This window comes from Mirounga angustirostris, unplaced genomic scaffold (assembly GCF_029215605.1).
Source record: "Mirounga angustirostris isolate CCGP_5_RB_7025 unplaced genomic scaffold, mMirAng1.0.hap1 SCAF_3, whole genome shotgun sequence".
NCBI lineage: Eukaryota > Metazoa > Chordata > Mammalia > Carnivora > Phocidae > Mirounga > Mirounga angustirostris.
The window spans coordinates 78,666,015-78,681,590 of record NW_026991711.1 but is presented as its reverse complement, the minus strand read 5'-3'; the positions used below and the strand labels follow the sequence as shown (position 1 = coordinate 78,681,590).

The 15,576-nt window shown below is 35.2% G+C and overlaps 1 protein-coding gene across 4 annotated transcripts in view; it reads right to left on the bottom strand.

The window, feature by feature from the left end:
• XPO4 (exportin 4) overlaps positions 1-15,576 on the bottom strand; it is a 140,151-nt gene that overhangs the window by 92,616 nt on the left and 31,959 nt on the right. For 3 of the 4 annotated variants that reach the window (XM_064586304.1, XM_064586305.1, XM_064586306.1), the window contains 2 exons: positions 11,174-11,315; positions 6,905-7,043 (listed from right to left, as the gene is read on the bottom strand). In XM_064586304.1, the coding sequence (XP_064442374.1) occupies positions 6,905-7,043; positions 11,174-11,315 (281 nt within the window). Of the gene's footprint in view, positions 1-5,832; positions 5,944-6,904; positions 7,044-11,173; positions 11,316-15,576 lie in introns of all 4 variants that reach the window. The other variant, XM_064586303.1, reaches the window with a different exon arrangement.

Sequence of the window (15,576 nt, the reverse complement as noted above, 5' to 3'; positions counted from 1 at the left end):
TTCAGGTCTCAGTGGTCATCCCAAGTGTATTACCTCTTAACTCCCTCTATAATGATCAGTACCTTCAAGTGCTGCCTCTCTGCCCTTTGTCACAGTCAGGGCTAGATATTATTTCTGTACCAGAGACAGGGACTCTGATACTTAAGAAGGTCAGAAACAAAAGCTATTGTAAATAATTTAGAGTGGTGAATTTCAATGAAATCAGATCAAAGTTAACTGATTAGTATACTATAAGACTAGTAAGTCTAATAAAGTTAGCAGTGATTAGACCAGTATAAAATACCGTTAGTACAAATCTTAAAAGTGTAAGAGGTTAACATAACAATGCCTCATTTATCCAAGAGCATAGAGAATTAAGTTAATATCTGTTAATTTTCCAAATGCAGCCAGCAAACATTTTCAATGCAACTTCCTTCACATAAATTTTTCCAAATGAATTATTCCAAGGGAATTATTTTATGATGTTGTAATAGAGAGAATACTTGGCATCTACTAAAACGTATGAGGCTTTACATCCTTTGCCAAAGTGACGCCAGGCCCAATGCTTTTTGATTTATGTTTGCTACAGTTTTTCTCCACCATCCTTTGTGCTAATCTGATTAGCACTAACAAATAGTCCTAAATTGATCATTTTTGTTTTCAACAAGTTAGAAATCAAATAATAAAATTTTTAAAAAACTATGTCTAAAATAAATTTTAAATTAAAATACTCTACAGGACTCTTTCAAGAGTCTAGTACGAGGATCTTACTGTTTTGACAAAGGAGTTAGAAAATCTGGGTTTTAACAGTCTAAGATTTACCACTTCAAGTAACTTGAGCAAATCGCTTCATCTATCTTTGCCTCAGTATTCTCATCTATAAAAGGGGTGAACACCTTCTGTCCTGTCTAATTCATATGACTGTCCAAAGGTTCCAATTAGATAATGCGTTTAAAAAGATTATGTATATGCAGCAGTTTATGATTTGAGAAAGTAAAACGACAACAGTATTTTTATCATTATCATAAAAAATATCTATTTTGGCTTTTTTGGTTACACTTCTTGATTATTATCTACATCCCATCAAATTAAAATCACAAGATAACAGTTAAAAAAAGTTATAACTAAGGCATCATTAAAGCAATATAGTAGATGCTCAGTAAATCTTAGCTGGATTAATGAATCAACGTTTACTTCTATGCCTAACACCATATTAACAAAAGGCAAGTGGAAAATGAATACATGATGTGTTCACTATTTTTTAGTGTTGATAAATTTCAAGAAGAAAATTTAAATATGTAAAACAAACAAGAAATTCAATGAGGTCTCAAGTTTATAAATGAGTTTTAATGTTTTCTTTCACTGAAGTACTAAAAATTCACAAGTTCACTTCACTAACAACTTAAGTAACTGTTGTCTTCACATCACAATCCTATAGCAGCATTCTCATTTCTAGTGAAAGCCATTAATTTCAACAGTGAAAAAATACCCTTCAGAGATAGCTTGCCTTACTCACCAGCTTATTGTCATAAGCACAAGATATTCAAACACTAACTCCAGCTGACAAAATAATATACTCTTGTTCAGAGAGAGGATTGTCTCTTATAATAGCCTGGCTCTTACCCCAGGAGATTTATTACCAAGAATAAACTTTATGAAAGGTTGCCATACATAAAGCAGACTTCCAGCTGTTCTTCTAAGCAAACATCAATGAGACTTGTGATAAGAGAGATTAGGTTGGCTCTCACATCCAGGGGCATCACTGCTGTAGACAAGTGAATTTCTCACCCACTTCTCTCTAGCATGGCAAAGAGGAAGACAGGAGGCTTAAATGCTAAATTAAACAGCTTATTTAAAAGTGATTTAACATATGCCTACTACTTTCAAAGGAAATAAACATTAAATAGATTTAGCTTAAATGTTTATTTAAAATAAAAAATCTAGCTAATTTCCTTAGGAAGTAAAGTCTCCAGGTCTAACGCTTTCAAATTAGTAGAGTGAGTCTGATACTATTACAAACCGAGATGAAGTAACCACAGCAACCTTTATAACCACAGAAAGAAAACAGCCTGTCCACAAAGACATGCATGAAACAACATATTATTTAATCATTGTACCAACACATTTACTCTGAAAATACATCATGATACCTGGAAAACAGACTGTATTTAAAAAATACAATCTCCTTAGGAAATGTTTTATGATAAGTTATTCTTCCATAAAACTATCTGTAAAGAACTAACACTATAAGAGACTTCTTAAAAGCATTTAAAGGGAAGTTACCCGTATTCTTTTAAATACACAATTAGTTTCCACTCATGAATAAACGCATAAATACTTTCTTCTAATTTCAATACTTAAAATATTATTTGCATTAAAAGAGATGATGTATTAGAGTGTATGTCCCAAAGTTCTATTAAGCAAAGGGTGTTGGACCACTAGGAAGATAAAACACATTTGTTCAATGCTTACTAATCGACTTAACATCGTCTTTCCTTGTCTGGGGAGCCCCAGAAATGGACAATATCACATTTATTTTACAAACAGTATTAGTAAATCAGGGCCTGGAGATGGTAAATAATTTGTACAAGTTAATAAGGTAGTAAATGGCAGAGCTGTGATTTAAGCCTAAACGTGAATCTAAAATCAGAATCAGTGTTCTATTACACTATACTGCCCCAAAACTTATTTGAACATGTACTTTAGACTAGTATAAGGGGATGGACCACCAAAAAATATAAAAGGGAAGTGGGAAAGCCAGACTACATACAGTTTCTGACCAGTGAAGGTTGATGGGAACATTATTCTAGAAGAGGAATGATGGGAAAGTTAGTAAACTAAATAATTCATGAGATCAACTCTTCCATCTATAGGAAACCAACAGTCAGGTATCTCTTCTTTTTAAATAGCTCTTAAAATTACTCTTCTAAAGAAAGTTTCAGTGTTCTGATTTTAACGTTCTATTTTACCCTCCCTCCCACTAATATTCATGTCTCTGAGATTAAGAAAATCTTAAGTAAATTCTTACAGCATTCCCACAAATTCTTAGTCTCAGAACAAAATAGAGAAGAAAATATATTAAAATGTTGTACTGGTCTGTAACCTCATTTTTTTAGACCTGCCAAATGAGCTAGTTTCAAGCTGCCAGGCAAGGACAAATAGGGATGGCCACACGGTGGCATGGCAGGCATTTAACACCGTGTAAGTGTAGGAGTACTTTTCTAGTTTAATGTTTCAGTGTGGTCACTGAAGTAAATTCGTCCAGTAATCTTGAAATTAAATTCTACCTCCTACTACTGACTCCGTACTACTATAAAAGTTCTTAATCTTGTTAGTAGAAATTCAACTAAAAAAAACAAACAAACAACTTTCTGTTTTGGAATATTTCATGAGGATATTAAATTTATCCACTATTTTCAGAGTGTATGCACTGTGAATAGAGCAAAATCTCTCAACAGTTACATCTGTTCCAATCATTCTTAGAACATCAGTTATTTCAGTGGCTCAAAAAGATCCAAATGCCAGGTTGCATTGGGACTACTTTTTGTGGTGGGTCAAATTACCCAAGGCGAAAGAAAGAGAAGAACACAATTCCTGTGCCTTCAGTATCCGGAGCCAAGAAGCTACTCGTGGGGGATAAGGACAGGCCACAGAAATTCTACCTTAACACTGAAATCCCAGCTGACATGATCAACAAACCAACAAAGGAAAAAGCATTAGTCATAAACATATAGATCCCAGAATTACCAGTTAATTTCCTAAAGTTTAAATCCTGGTCAATCACAATGAGCTGGACTCCTTTACTGCAGATTAGCAAATAAAACAGTATGTCCTCAAGTAGAATCTAAAATATGACGAGTAACTTGATTCAGAGCAGTAGGGTCTAGGATAACATTTCTAAGCAGCAGCTTTAGTTCTAAACCTTTTCCGTACTACTATTTTTTTCCTTCCAAATTTTTATTTAAATTCTAGTTAGTTAACATATAGTGTTATAATACTGGTTTCAGGAGTAGAATCAGTGATTCATCACTTACACAGAACACCCAGTGCTCATCATAACAAGTGCCCTCCTTAATACCCATCATCCATTTAGCCCATTCCCCACCCACCTCCTTCCATTAACCCTATTTGTTCTTTATCGTTAAGGGTCTCTTATGGTTTGCTTCCTTCTCTTCCTTCCCCCTTCCCATATGTTCATATGTTTTGTTACCTAAATTCCACATATGACTGAAATCTTTCTCTGGCTTATTTTGCTTAGCATAATACACTCTAGCTCCATCTACGTCACTGCAAATGACAAGATTTCATTCTTTTTGATGGCTGAATAATACACCATTTTGTGTGTGTGTGTATACATATATATAAAACATATATAAATATATATACATACATACACCCCCCCATCTTCTTAATCCATTCGTCAGTTGATGGACACTTAGGCTCTTTCCATAGTTTGGCTACTGTCAATAATGTTGCTATAAACATCATGGTGCATGTACCCCTTCCCTACCACTTCTGGCCAGTTATAGTCTCTACTTGTTTTTCCATTAGCCATCAATGACAGCCACCATTGGATTGCACACATGGCCATTACTTAGGCAACAAATGCTAACAAAAATCCATGCAAATAACAAGATTACCATTACACAACTAATGTAGGCAATCCCGAGGCATCAGCACCACAAGAGCAAAGCTCATTATCAGAAATGGAGACCATGTCTACCAACAGAAATTCTGAAAGTATAAAGATTAACATAAGTAAAAAGTAGCTTCCCAATTATTTTTATCTAAAAATCTTAAATGGAACCTTGAGGACTATTTTTAAGAGAGCTTCTCACTACATAAAACAAAGCCAAAATGACTGATAAAATGCAATGACTCAAACATGCACATATTTGAAGTTGTTAGTTTTATGTAAGCAATTAAAACTTTCCAATACTAAGTGGGAAAAAAAAAAAACACACCCATAAAATCAGACCTTTGGATTATCAAAGTCTCTAGAACTACACTGTCCAATATGGTTGCCACAAGCTATGTGCAACTATTTGAATTTCAATTAATAAAAAATAAAAATTCAGTTCCTCAGTCACACCAGCCACATTTCAAATGCTCAAAAGCCACATGTGTCTGGTGTAGTGGCTGCATATTGGGAGCAGAGATCCAGAACATCTGCATCAACACAGGAAGTTCTACCGGAGAGCAGTACTCCTGAAGAAATCTGCTGCAAAAATGGCAAAGAACATAATATCTACACAATCAAAAACTGTTCTGTATCTGTTCTGTGACGGTCGTTCATACACAACTGTCACAACCAAAGAAATGTACATTTTATTTTTTTTTCAAGATTTATTGATTTATTTATTTGATTTTTTTATTTATTTGCAAGAGAGAGAATGAGAGACAGAGAGCATGAGAGGGCGGAGGGTCAGAGGGAGAAGCAGACTCCCCGCTGAGCAGGGAGCCCGATGCGGGACTCGATCCAGGGACTCCGGGATCATGACCTGAGCCGAAGGCAGTCGCCCAACCAACTGAGCCACCCAGGCGCCCCAACAAGATTTATTTATTTGACAGAGAGAGACACAGTGAGAGAAGGAACACAAGCAGGGGGAGTGGGAGAGGGAGAAGCAGGCTTCCCACCAAGCAGAGAGCCCGATGCGGGGCTCGATCCCAGGACCCTGAGATCATGACCTGAGTCGAAGGCAGACGCTTAACATCTGAGCCACCCAGGCGCCCCAGAAGTGTACATTTTAAATGGATATGGTAACACAAGTAAATTATTCCTCAATAAAGTTGATAAGGAAAAAGAATAGATATATGACCACTGGTGCATTCCAAAGGAAAAACAAAATATACTTTGGGTATGTAGAAGAAGTTCCAACGTCCTGACAACTTGCTTACGCAGTCCTTCAGTTGAGACCCTGGTACATCAGACTGGGGATCCAAGCCACAGTGGTGGACAGATGGCTAGAGCAAAGAAGAGAGTGCACATCTGCTTATGGTAAGAGGTATGAGGGGTGGGAGATCCAAGATACTATGGAAAGTAAGGGACAATGTTAGAGTACTCCAAAAATGTACCTACACCCTAACCTCAAACAATCAAATATATTATTAAAATCATACCACTCACTGAGGGGCCACTGAAAATGTAAAGTAATTCATAAGAAGTTGTAAGGTGTATAGCCTCACATAAATATCTTCCAAATGACTACCCAAAATATTTAAAGATTTAATACCTGAAAATCAGAAGAGCCAGGTATTACCAATCCCAATTCCACAACATCCTTCAGCTGATAACAGTCAAAAGTTCTAACCACGGATCACAGCTGATCACTAACACCAACTCCAACTCCTCCTGCCTCTGACAGGAGGCTACTACCAGTCACTCTCTAGGCATGACTAGTTCTCAAAAGGTAGACAGGAGACTGAAAGGGGAAAAAAACAGGTTCCCCAGAGTAATTCGGTCAAGAACAACGTTCTCAAATTTGTTCAGTTAATACTGGTGGTCAAAGTATACCTTGACCCATTAGTACAGCAACATTTAAATAATTTTTGTTACATTACATATCATTTTATATTTTATTCAAACATTTCTATTATCACTAGCAGTTGTCAACAGTTTATTAAATGAGGACAAACGCTCAATAGAAATGTTTAAGAATATTACAGTGTATTGGCTTATAATATTTTATACCATTAAAATGCTGATTATCAACAATGCCAACATGGAAAAACAGAGTCAAATGAAAAAGCAAAGTACACAATATCGATAGTATGTAAACATAAAAAAGGACTAAAAGAAAACATGAACAAATGAAAATTGCTTCTCAGACTGTGCACTTGTTCTTTAATGTAGATATCATTACTGTTATTTGTGTCATGCAAAATAAAAATTTTAAATATTTATAAATACAGATAGCGTACTTACCACAGTGGGATTGCCACTACTTATCAACTGGCTGACTTCATGAAAAATGCTTTTGCAGTCAATTGATTTATCTAAGGATCCTCGTTTTACAATTACTGCTACTGCTAATAGAATCTGTTCCCGAACATACTTTTGGAGGCTGTAAAACATAAAAATCATTGTGAAAACCTTTACATGAATCTAATATAAAAATACTCCAAATTTCTCACTATGTCTGAAGCTACTAATAACACTGCTTTGCCTATGAGGGTAGTATAGCCTACTGGTTATGCACAGTGTCCAAAGGCATAAGATCCGGATTTGAATCTACACTCCATTATGTTACTGGCTATGTGACCCTGAGCAAGACAGTTTCAGAGCCTCAAGCTTTCTCATCTATTAAAAGGGGGTAACAGTAACAGAGTTGTTACTAGGATTAAATGTTCTTAAAACTGTGCCCAGTGCATACTAAGTGCTCGGTAAGTGTTAGCTGCTTCAGGCAGTGTTCAATAGATTCAAGTCAGTTCACTAAGAGCCAGCTTATGATTCTATCATAAGAAATTCTGATCTAATATCCATCTCCACCCAGTGGTATAATCTTAAATTCATTTCCTTTAATGTGAAAAGGCAACATGCTAGCTACCCATGATATATTATGGACACATACAAATTTTTTTAAAACTTTTAAAAATTTCCTATCTAAACTGTGCTCCTCAGTGTGATGGCAGAAGCACCGATCCCAACTGGAGGCATTCTACAAAGTCTATTAGACCACAAGGAAATAGAGATTTAACTGTCTTTTCACAACCTTTTCTTAAAGATAAGGTTCAGAAAACATAACTCTGAGCTTTATAATCCAGACTCTAGAATGCCACAGGATATGACAACCATGTGTCCTTGGGATAAACTACAAATTCCTTAACATGGCTTACAAGCAGTGGGACCCAGCCCAGCTTTCTTTGGACGCTCCCAATTTACCTGTTGTCTTACATCATTACTTACTAATAGTGTTTTCTTTAACCCTGGAAAGTGTCCCCATTTGGACATAAATGATACAGTCACCCACTTCCAAGGCCCTTCATGGTCAGGTATACCTGCTGCCCTCTCTAATCTCCCCCCACCCACATACACTCAAAACTACAGAAACACTGAGCTTCTTTCAGTTCCTGGCACAATGCACATGCACTTCCAGGCCTTTAAATGTCTATGTCCTCTGCCAAGATCGTGATGCCACTTTCTCCAGAGACATTCCCTGAACAGCTCCCTGAACGTGGTGGGCCATTACTAAGGAGGGCTCCCCCAACACATGATGGGCATTTACTAGACATTTATACAAACATGTCTCCCTATGTCAAGACTGAAGTGAAAAGTATTCCTTCAAAATACAGACTCGAAGTATTCATTAAACAAATAAATGCAGAGATCCATTATGTGGAAGAATATGAGTTGACCAAAGTGAATTTTTATACTTTTGGGGGAACACAATAATTTCAAATATATGGACTACTCCTAGGAAATGTACATAAAGCTCGTTTTATTTATTTTTTAAAGATTTATTTATTTGAGGGGGGGGCTTATGCATGTGTGTGTGACTGGGGGGAGGGGCAGAGGGAAAGAATCTCTAAGCAGACTCCCCACTCAGCAGGGACCTGATGCAGGGCTTGATCCCATGACCCTGAGATTATGAGCTGAGCCAAAACCAAGAGTCAGATGCTCAACCAACTGAGCCACCCAGGCTCCCCCACAAAGCTAGTTTTAAGGAAGTCCACTGGCAAGAATTATAACTTACTAGGAAAATAAATAATAATGGCTAACATTTGTTGATGCTTATGGTATGCAAGGCTTCCTATAAACCACCTTCACAAAAATTAATACATTTAATCCTCATAACTATCTTTTGAGTAAAATAATATTAACTCTAACAGTTAATTAATAATAACAACAATTAAAAAAACTAATGTACAAAGAGGGTCATCTGCCCGTGCACAGAGAATGGCAGAAGTGGAAATCACAGTCCCTTTCTCAACCACTCTGCTATACTGTCAAGTGCACCTTCCATTTTACTCTATATAAATGTTATCTCAATTAGGAGGAAAAAAACAGAAAAAACCCTGTGCACCAAATGAGAAGTATACAACACTATGAACATAGTATTCATGGTATTCTACCTATGCAGTATACCAACGGTTTTCACTTGACTTGAGTCCATACTGTAGGAAATTCTACAAGATAAAAATGGCTGTGTCATGAAAAACAAAAAAAAGGGCAGAATTATTCCAGATTAAAAGAGACTAAAGAGACATGACAACTAAATACAACATAGAATCTGTGGTTAAATCCTGGATCAAACAAGTAACATAAAGGAGGAAACGATATCGATAATATTATTCAGAAAACTGAGGAAATGAAAATAAATAATCAGAATTACATTAGATCAATACAGATAAGCCAATTATATCAAGAGTATTGAGATTATGCTCTCAGGAGAGATGCTCAAGTATTTAAGGATGAAGTATCATGATTTCTGCGGCATACTTTCAGGTGGTTTGGGGGGTAAATGCACATATATAAGAGAAATCAAATGTGACAAAATGTTAACTGAACCCCTACTAGGAAAAGAGTATGTGTGTGTTCACTGTACTCTTCCTTTAACTTTGCTGAGAGTTTTGTTTTTAAAGAGTTTGGGAGAAAATATATATGTGAACTACAATCAGCTCCAAAAGAGCTCCTTGAACTAATGAAAATTATTTAAGAATGAGATTATTTCCGGGTCGCCTGGGTGGCTCAGTCAGTTGAGTGTCTGCCTTCAGCTCAGGTCATGATCTCAGGGTCCTAGGATCGGGCCTGCGTTGGGTTCTCTGCTAAGCAGGGAGTCTGCTTCTCCCTCTCCCATGTACTTGCTCTCTCTCAAATAAATAAAATCTTAAAAAAAAAAAAAAAGAATGAGATTATTTTTGGATAGTACAGGAGATCACATGCACAATCAAAATCTACCACACATTTAAGTTTACCAAACTCTCCAGAGTTCAGTGGTTCCCATGTGGGGAGGGTGGGGGATCAATGAGCAGCTCCAGGGCAAGCCAGTATCATATCACACCCAAATGGCCTCATCAAACAACAAATTAAAATTTAAATAAAGAAAACCAGTGTGAAGGAGAAGAGAAAGGTTTGAAACCCAGTTTTTCCTTATTCTATTAAAAGTGGGAAAAACAAGCCAAACCTTCCCTTTACATACATTTATATTCATTCATTTATAGAAAACCTTACCCATTACACTTGTAATGTTTATAGGCTAAGTAAATCTTGCCTTTTTTCTCTCATGCATTCTTCATACGAAAAGCAACTAGCACTTGACTGTGTGTTAAATTCGTGCAGTAATTATTATTAAATATTAGGAACTCAGAGACTGCTAGTGAACAATCAGTAGGAACAAAGGTATGTTCTAAATTATTTTTAAAGCTTTATGCATGTTTAATGCCACTATCAGACATTCCTAATTACCAGCATTTCTGATTACATAACATTTTCTTCACCGAATTTGGAAATGAACATCTATATAAAAAGTATTCAAGGGGATCAACATAAGAATAAAAAAAAAAAAAAAGTATTCAATTGTCCAACTGCGCACATGGCATACATACAGTGTGCATTGCCTCTTCTTAAAAGAAGACTTGGTGTTTGGGGGACTTAATCATATAAGGAATGAACGTACAAATCTTATAAAATGTTCAAACAATAGAATGTGTATAGCACAAAAAGAAAACTTACTTGTATTCCATTTCTTAAAACTGATCCGTTTTCCAAAAGAAACTATTAAAATTTGGTGCTTTCTCTTCTACTACCTTATTAATGTACATTTCTGTGTACATATATATGTAACACTTGGTTTGTTAATGGTACTTAGATTTCCCTCTTCACCTGTCCTAGGATACTCACCTATGTCTTATAATACTTACCAAGTACCAAAAGAATAAGTACAAAGGATTTCACTTGAGTCTAAGATCAACTTTTATTTATAACCAAAATCTTTGGAACTAAACCAACACCAAAAAAACCTAACATCCAGCATCATCTTTTCAAAGAAACAAAACCTAGTATTGTAAGCTTAAATAATAAGTAGTATTTCATTAAGGACCAAAAACAACCCACAACCATGTGTGTGAGTTTTAAAATATGAGCCCCAAGCAGGGCTTAACCATAAACATCTATCATTAAAAAAAAGAAAAAGAAAAAAAAGAGAGAGAGAAGCACAGCAAAAGCATTTTAGCAGTACCTCCACCACATACTTACTTAGGCCTTTGTAAGACATATGTTAAAAGGAATGTTCGCAGTGACTCGATGCTACCTTTTTCCAAGAGAATCCACTCTCGGACAACTGCTTCCATTATGGCTGTGGCAGCTTGAAAGAGGACATAGTCCACTTTACTTGTTTCTGAGGAGAAAATTAGAAACTTTCTTTAAACAGCAGTTCATCTTCCTTTGAACATTTTGCATTTATTAATTTAAAAACAGAACTTTTCAGACAAGGAATAAGATGGTTACCTGTTCTTTTTTTAATCCAGTGACCTTGCTCTAGCACCACAAAGAGGTTAGTTCCTCTCAGAAGACACCCCAGGCAGGTGGCAGCTAATCACCGATCACAATTTTCACAAACTTTCCTCACCTCTCTTCAACTGTTACTTCCAAAGCATGAAGAACTAAAAAATAACACAGCTTTAAAAAAAATAAAAATAAAAATATAAAGCAATCAGAAAATTTCCTAAGAGATTCTCACCCTGTGCAAAATAGAGCTTTGTATCTGCAAAATATCTTAAACTAGTCTTTGAACATTACTATTTGTGATGAGCCATGCTGTTAAAATATTTGTTAAGTGATTAAGCTTTCAGCAGGATGGCCCATCTCCAATAGCAAGTTCAGAAATAAACACAATCACGTTCAGGTTTTTTTTCTCAAAATGTTAAAAAAAAAATTTTTTTTTGAGTCATATTTACACAAGGTGAGAAGTTCTTGTGAATTTTCTGATTGCAATATTGATCAAACTGAATAAAATTCCAAAGCTACACTTAGAAAAACCCAGCCTTAACTAGCAAGTTATAGTTTCTGAACTACAAACTAAATCAGGAGGGAAAGAAAAAATAGAAAATTAACATACGTAAGAAATATTTTAATTTTCTATTTTTTCTTTCATTCACCAATATCACTACAATCGGTTTCCAAACAGCATTATCAAAAGGGAGAAACAGTCAAAATGAAGTCAAGAAAAAGTAGAAATTTTCTGAAGTTCTAAAAAATAACCATCATGTGAAATCCATGAAAAGTCTATGATTAGACTGCAGGTTATTTGCCAAGATCACTAGACATGAGTATCTGAAAGCCATGAGAAATTAACTCTAGGCATAGAATGACACCTTCAAGAATTTATCAGAAGAACATGAAGATATAGTCAGGCACATCATATTCTCTCCTACTCAAGCTTAGGTCATTTAAACATCTTGTAAGTGATCTTGACACAATAAGCTATAAAAATGCATGAGAAAAGGTATACCCTACATAAATTCCTATCAATTTAGACTACTACATATGAGTTTTGAACATACAAAAACTAATAAGAGGAACCAATTCGGACTCTTTTTAAGTTTGATTATTCCATGCTATCTTAACATGAACTCTAATTGAGATGATAATCAGAACTCACAAAAATTGAGAAACTTTAAAATATTATCAACAGATAAAGCAACAGCTTCCAAAAATGTAAACCTACTATAAAAAGAGGTGTTTAAAGTTCCAGGAGAAAAAAAAACAAAAAACTTTTATTCAAAGAGGATTTGAAACAGAAACTAGCTGTATCTATTTAGATCACTTAAGGAGAACTATGGTACTGCTTCATAAAGGTAATTCAAGCAATCTCTTATAAACCTCTTCTTGAAAGTAAATGATGATTGATGGCCTAATTTCATTTTCTACTGAAATAGTAAAAATTTTAAGGACAAGAAACCTGAAATCCTTAACTATCGGTTTTAACAAAGAAGCAAAATCTTAGGGACTCACAGAATTTTGGAACTACAACTCCAAAGATCATCTAATTCATTTTTCGCATTTTATAGCTAAAGAAAGTGTTGATGAACCAGAGATTAAGAGAAGAAATTCAAGGTCACATGGCTGGTAAATGTTCCTTGAGCAATACTAACCCGCCCCTAAAAGCATATACACCAAAGAAGAGAAGACCAAACAAGCACCTTCTTGTTTTCATAAGCAATGAGACATGCTTATTTCTAACTGTTTGTGCTTATATCCAACCCATTTTTCCTGACTCCTCTTCTTTATTTGCAAGGGATGGGGGAGGAAATAACTGCAGAAAGTGAATGACATTTGAAAGTTTCCAAGATAACTCTTAGATACCTCTGCTTGATATTAAATAGGCATATCTAAATTACTACTCCCATATGAAGCTGTCTCTAAGAGTGGAGGATCTGAAAAAAGGAAAGCCAAATTCCAAATTTAAAAGGAGGAATTTTCCTAACCTAATGAATTATTCCTTCTCATAAAACTTATGATTAGCCTTCATAAACTGTACTTGTATGTAATATAAATGTGCAAAAGAAGCTATATGGTTCTCTAAAAGCTACCAGCAGAAGATTAGTAGGACTTCACATGGACAAACAAGCCTTATTCTTGCTCTCTGCTCTAAAGATGCTCGAAATTGCAAGGTTTTCATGAGGAAATCACATCTATCTAGAATTTTTGATACTTTTAGGATGATTCTCCACTGACCAGGACACTGTCTAGATAATAAATTATTTTAGGCCACTTTAGCAGGAAGCTTTCACTTCCTACCATAGTAACTTTCTTTAATAATAATTATGTAAATAAAATTAATTTCTATCATGTCAGCCATCTGAAACTACACAGAACCATGAAGACAAAAGTTAAAGTGAAGGAAATAATGAGAGGCAGAGCACTACACTGAAAAAATATTTTCAAAAGAAAACTAAAACTATAGTAGTCAAGTCCCAGATGTTCAGCTACTACATACAATTACCTCTCTGGCCTTAAAGATTTCTGTCCAAAGCATAGGCAATAGAAGCTCCAGAGTCTGCTTAATGATACATAGGCACACCAATCAAGAGTAAGTCTCAGGTTTCATTTTGTTTTGTTCCAACCACTTCTGAGATAAGAAATTAAAGAAATCCATTTCTCCCTGAGAGGACAGAAGAATGCTACAAAGTTAGTTCTGGAAGCGTTGAACCAATCTCTCACTAGTTGGGGGTATTTCTTTACCAAGAACAGAACTCAGAGGATTTGTGAACGCACATTCCACCAGACCAAACTAGCAAATTCTTAAGTGCCAAAGACTTCTGAAGCGAAGAAGTCTAAAAATACTCTTAAGAAAAAATGCACAGGCTTGCAACATGCACACGCACATGCACGTGTGCACACACACAGAGAAGAGTAGAAAAGTAAACCTAGAATAAAAATAAAAGCATAAGAAGAGAAAGAAATGAGGAAAAACAAGAAGCATAAAACTTAAGTCAGAAGTGGGAAGGAAGAAGTTTAAGAGGCCAGAAAGGGGAAGCATCAAAGAGAAAGTCTCCCCTTTATTAGAATATATCACCCAGACACTGTATAAAAATGACATATTATCCCTAAATAAGAATGTGAAAATTCTGAATTGCGATTGACTGCCACTTGTATGAGAAGTCTTCTTAGAGGAATTAACCCTTCTGTGCTGGTGGCAACTGAGTAAGGAGTTGAAAGATTTTCTGTGAAGTTTAGATGTAAACATTAATGTAACACAGGGCTTTGCAGTACATTAATGATTAGATTATGCTTATAATACATGCACTCAACCTTTTAAATAGTTAATGTCTCAAAACCCAAACTGATTTTAAAAGCATAGCTGGAACTAGCAATACTATTCTTTAGAAATTTTTATCAGGAAAACAAAAGTATTCTAAAACAAGCTCAAATCATAACAAAGCAATAGTACTTCATAAAATATACATACTCTTAAAAAAGAAAGAGTCGTATAAACAAATACACTCTAATAAAATACTTACAACTTAGATCAACTATTTCCCAACTAGTACAGAATGATAACTGAATTACAATGAAAGTCAGATGAAAATGATGGACTCCTAATTAATGTAATTAAGGCATATGCCATAAAAACCAGACTCAAATTATTTTAGGTGACTAGTTTAATACGATGGCTTTCTAAATCTAATTTCTAAATGCTGAACAATTTCAAGGCAGTAAAGACAAAGGCTCCCTTAAATTCCTAATAGTGATACTTAGTTTTGCTTCTTGTAATTTAACATGAAATTAAATATTCCTCACAGGCATATGATAACAAATTTTCTTAGTGCCAGAAACAAATTCACCCCAACGTATAAAAACTGAGCATAAAAAATAAAAAAGATCAAAACTGCCTCATTTAGAATTTAAAAGGTGGTTATTAAAACTGTCCCTCTAATGGTAAGATCTAACTCCTGAATGAGACAGAGCCACCTTCACCATCACTGCTAGCTCCTTGCAAACAGAGAACAGAGCACATTTTTAAGGTTATTATTTTTAAAATGTCTTTTGAAATCAGGTAATGGGGTCACTTACGTTACTGTTTACAAAGTGGTTTTAAATGTTACTACATTTGTGCCTCATAACAGCTTAAGGCAACCAAGTCCATTAAGGAAAAT